Here is a 5,578-nt window from a genome sequence, read left to right on the forward strand (position 1 = left end):
AACGCAAGGGTTACAATCTGGGTGAAGCACTTTATTTTTCACAATTTATACAACGCGAGCGCGTGTCGTCTTTCTCTCCATCGACGCCGAGCACGACAATCTGCTCATCGGGGGAAACAAATGACGATCGGGCCTCGTTTTTGGCGCCCAATAATCCTCCCAGCGCCATCCATGACCTTGTTACCCAATCAATAGATGGCACCAGGAGGAATCACACTCCTCAATCTTTACATACTGTTTTACCGTATGCTCCGCTACAATGTTTACTTACATTCAACGTTGTAATAAATATGATTTGAAGAAAATTGTAAATATTATAAATAATGCAGAATAAAAAAATACGTACTCGGAGTGTACACCGGACGAATAAGGAGATTTAGCAAGCGTAATTCATGAGTCTCCCGTTTCTGTCGAATTCTCAGTAGAATACATCCTGCCATCACATCTGAAGGAACTAAATCTGTTCCACGAAACAAAGCACTTAGCAAACCTGTAAAATAATTTTATTGTACTGAAACAATTAGCTTACCGTTTATTACAACAACGGTGGCAGATAATAAATTTGGTATTAAAATACACTGAATAAATTTTTTTACAAACACACGTAAGTATAAGTACTTTGAAGATATATACAACGTGTCGTAAATGTAGGTTTTACAATTTAATTGTATGATTGGAATTTGGAAGATACAGGGTGTTCAATTATCTCAAGTAATAAACGAAAAGATTATTTAAAAAAGACTCATGATTATGGAAATAATTTTTTTTTATAGGTGGAGGTGTAGAGGAGAAGTCAATTTTGTGTTTCTAAACAGTCAGACTAGTGAATTCTACGAGTATAAAAAGTTTAGTACGTGTCACGATATAGCGAGGTCGTAAAATTGGTCAGGAGCCATAGTGAACATGGTGTCGAGACTCTATTTTGTAACATTTTTACTTTTTAAAAATTGGAGAAAATAGTTGACAGTTACATTTATATCATGTGAAAAAATTGAAATTTTTCATTTAGTAGTTGCCTATGAAAAAAATTCCCAAACTTTGTTATAACCCTTTAATTCTTTAATTTCGAACCTCGCTACATCGCTTCCACAAACTATACTATTACAGTAACCAAAGTAGAGTAGAAACTACTCCTTAAGCTCTACATTGTAGCTTAAATGGTGCATTCTTAACTAAAATCCTCATTTCGTGAAAAAATTTAAAACATGCATCAGTTCGATACCCAAACCAAATTGACGACTCGAGTTATAGCCCTTTCAACGATGATATTTCTTTGTGTTTATCATATTTTTCTAGATAGAACTTATCAGTGATGAATTTGAAGTAAACCGGAAAGTCAACTAATCATATCAGATTCCAGGATATTTCTTTCTTATTAATAATTTCAATGTTAATTATTTTTCATGCATACGTTAACCTCTCGAATAAAAGTCTTGCCTCTTAAGGAAATCAGAACAAAAAGTATGATCATTATCGTAATTACACGTGTTCCTTGTGCTACCAATGAATTGCCTTGTCGTATGATTATCACCTTCGTGCCCAGTGTATTACAAACTTGCCTTTTATACACATAAATCTTAGAAAGATTGATTTCACTTCTCATTTTTCATGCACATTCTAACCTCAAAAGTTTTTCATATTTTCGTTATTTTAAACAAGATAAATTATGCGAGTGAATTTATCAGTAGGTTATAAATTTAGAAGGTGAAAATCGATTGATTTCACTTCTCATTTTTCATGCACATTCTAACCTCAAAAATATTCCATATTTTCGTTATTTTAAACAAGATAAATTATGCGAGTGAATTTATCAGTAGGTTATAAATTTAGAAGGTGAAAATCGATTGATTTCACTTCTCATTTTTCATGCACATTCTAACCTCAAAAGTATTCCATATTTTCCTTATTTTAAACAAGATAAATTATGCGAGTGAATTTATCAGTAGGTAAAATCGATAGAACTTATTCATAATGTTTCGTCTTTTTTCATTTCTTTTGACTTTACTTCTCATTTCTCACGTACATTCTAACCTCAAAAATTGTCCATATTTTCGTTACTTTAAACAGAAAAATTGTACGAGTATTAACCGCGTATAAATTTAGAAGGTGAAAATCGATAGAACTTATTTATGTTTTTTTCTTTTGTTTCTTTGAAGATTGTTTCTTATGGCGAATAAACAATGTTCCAATTTCAACTACGGCAGGACTTTTTCTAGGCCAGCCGTACCTATGTCTCACCAGCAGCATGTTGAAAAATTTCATTAGCGCTTTCATCTTTTCGCATCCACCAGAGAAACCTGAATCTCCGAAACCAGATACTCGAGATCTTGCCATGTTCGGCTGTACTTTCTAGCTGTTTGTCACCTAACGAGCCTAACGGATCGAAGATCAATGCCAGACCAAAAATAGTCAGGCCTATAAGAATCCAATCGAAAAACACTAACGCCTGAACAACTGTGACAGTGTAGTGTTCGTAACCGCACTCGACGTTCGGTCCGAACATCCATAAACATCCTAAAACGTTCCACGCTATCTCCGGTAGGAGCAATAATATCCTGCAATACCATAGCAATAGTTAGTTTCTTTCATAAAAACTTAATTTAAATTGAATAAAAAGTACTAAACTTAAAAATTTATTTAAATTAAATTAAACGTAATAAATTTACACTAAATTTAAATTAAATAGAGAAGAATAAATTTAAAAATGAATTTAAATTAAGCAAAGGATAATAAATTTGAAAATAAATTTTAATTATACAAAGAATGATGAACTTAAAAATAAATTTAAATTGAATAAAGAGTACTAAACTTAAAAATAAATTTGGATTGAATAAAGAACAATAAACTTAAAACTAAATTTACACTAAATTTGAATTAAACTTTCTTAAGCTTATTTCGCGTAAATTTCAATTTCCGACAAAAAATAAATTGACAAAATTAAAGAAACAACGATAAAACAAGTTTAAATAAGTAAAATAAGTTTAAGAAGTATATCGCTTCGTTTATCAAATGATCGGCAAAAATGATAAATTTCACGCGCAAAGCACGACGTCAGGAAAACCGTTATTATCTTTTTTTGCTCACGTTTCCATACCTTCTAGTGACATTAACCGGAAAATATGGAGCATGAATAAAAACAGCATACAGATGTCTGTTAAGATACCTATGGGGCATCAATAACACAGACTAAAAACGATTTGCGTCAGAAGACGCGACGAAGAAAACTTTTTACAATTATACCTTATTAATCTGACATTTTGAAATGTACATACTGTGATAAATAGATCGAGCGGAACTGCTATACTTACAGAATGTTTACCAATGTAGTAACATTCGACAGAACAATATCGAATAGTATTGTTCATTAACGATACATACAGTAAATTCTCTACAAGTGTCAGTCAGTTTGAATTCTACAAGTGTCAGTATAGATGGTCCTACGCCTAGGCTGCGTCATTGCTGCGCCTACGTTATCTCGCTCGCTGTCAGATTTCACGGCTCGACAATTCATAATAGAAAAATATAATTTCTTTAATTTTACTTTTTTTCATCTGAAATTTTTTTTAACATGGTGAGATTTTTCTGATGAAAATGACATCAAACACGACATAATTTGAACATTTACTTATTCACTGTCACGTGTTAGTAAGTAAATGTTGTTCAAATTATGTCGTGTTTGATGTCATTTTCATCAAAAAAATCTCATCAATATGTTAAGAAAAATTTCGGGATAAAAAAGCGTAGAATTAAAAAAGTTGGTATTTAAATCGCTTGGTTGCCTCGACTCATCCTTATCTTTTATTCGCTGTCCTTGTCTACGTTCGGCAAACTACAAAGGCGGGCGCGAGGCTCGAAAACGTAGTCCCTGACTCTACAAGTGTCAGGTTTAGGATCCTTGCGGACTGACACTTGTAGAGAATTTACTGTACATATATGGAAATTACTGTATTATTTTCGTATGCTTACTCACTTAATTGTCAAAAGTGGCTCGACATATTTACGATCACGCGCCTCCATTATAGTTCCTTTTGCGCTTTGTCTTGCAATAATAAGTATGAAAAGTATAGATGTGACGAGGAATACTAGCTCTCCTATGAGGTACACGCGAACCAGCTCTCCTCCCAGTTGACATCTCCATGTGTACGCGTAATATCTGATACAAGCAGTTGTAATCAAGATTAACCTGTGAAAAGAATTGAGAATGTAATATAAAAATACAGGAAAAATGAAACGAAATTATTTTTAAGGAAAATGAATTCCTTCCTCCTAAATTTATTTAAGTTTGGTGGACAAATTAAATCGGTGCCTCTTTTTCACAAACTTCAATGTTTATCTACATAAACAATTGAACACAATTTTAAGGTTCAAAATAATTTCTATTACTTTTTATCACTTTTTTATATTTAGATAACTGAGGAATTTTCTGTTCGAAAAAATATGCTGATTTCGAGTGAATGAACGAGTCAGGACTTCGCTAATTACAGAATTAATTTGTACACCTAATATTAAGAAATTTATTTTCTGTATTTTAAGTTTTTTAGATTTTTTGCTCTACTTTATGGGAATTTAATTGAAATTTTGAGAAAAATGTACACGCGGAGTTAATTAAATTTTACGTTGGATGGAAGTGATTTTATTGGGTGACTAAAAGTGTCCTTCTGGTTATTGTTTAGGTTAGGTATAAATGAAGGTAGATGAAAGTTTTTGGAATTTAGGAAAAGCTTAAATTTTATATGACAGGAAGGATGAATAAAATTTTCTAAAATAAGAAAATCTCAATATTACTGAAATAATAAATGTATTAAAAATCCACAGAGTTAATTCGTTTTTCAGATCTTTTTTATAAATTTTGATAAATTTTAATAAATCCCGTTAATAAACTTTTACTTCTTTAGAATGTACTTCCGAAAGAACTGTTGAAGAGCGTACGAACTATACTTGCAGATTCAATAGTAGCAAAACAAATAAAATCGTTAGTCATTTACAAAGGCTTGAGTTGTCTGAAATATTCGAATATGTTCGTGTACTTATGCACATCGCATTCGAAGTACGTCATTTTCTAGTGGAATACATGCTGGCAGACTACCAAATCATTTATTTTCCTGGAATAGTGGAGAATTTTATTTAAATAATGGCAATACCTATCTACGCAGTGTGTATTTACGCAGTTGCGTAAAAATATAAGCATAAATTTACTTTAGAAGAAAAGGATAAAGAACATTATTCTTATAAAGGATATAAGAAACACTAGAATATGGTATTCTTGAATTCCACTTTCAATGATATATTTTACGTTTATGTAAAACTTGGTATTAAGGTTAAAGGTAAAGAAATATAACAACGAGAAACGCAAATTTTTTTAAATTCAGCTATGGGCAATGAGAATTTTATAAAATATAGCAGTGAGAATTGGGAATTTTATAAAATACAGCAACGGGAAATGGAAATTTTATAAAATATACTAGTGGAAAATGGGAATTTTAGAAAAAATAGAGCAATGAGAAATAGGAATTTTATAAAAAATATAGCAATGAGAAATGAGAATTTTATAAAATATAGAAATGGGAAATTATAAAAT

At 31.3% G+C, this 5,578-nt stretch overlaps 1 protein-coding gene across 1 annotated transcript in view; it reads right to left on the reverse strand.

Annotated features, from left to right (window-relative positions):
- The window catches only part of LOC108574595 (sn1-specific diacylglycerol lipase beta-like), a 13,142-nt gene that overhangs the window by 6,358 nt on the left and 1,206 nt on the right, over positions 1-5,578 (reverse strand). The window contains exons 2-4 of the mRNA XM_017937213.1: positions 3,971-4,183; positions 2,239-2,555; positions 347-490 (exon numbers count right to left, since the gene is read on the reverse strand). Of these exons, the coding sequence (XP_017792702.1) occupies positions 347-490; positions 2,239-2,555; positions 3,971-4,183 (674 nt within the window). The remainder of the gene's footprint in view (positions 1-346; positions 491-2,238; positions 2,556-3,970; positions 4,184-5,578) is intronic.

This window comes from Habropoda laboriosa, unplaced genomic scaffold, assembly GCF_001263275.1.
Source record: "Habropoda laboriosa isolate 0110345459 unplaced genomic scaffold, ASM126327v1 scaffold175, whole genome shotgun sequence".
NCBI classification, from domain to species: Eukaryota; Metazoa; Arthropoda; class Insecta; order Hymenoptera; family Apidae; genus Habropoda; species Habropoda laboriosa.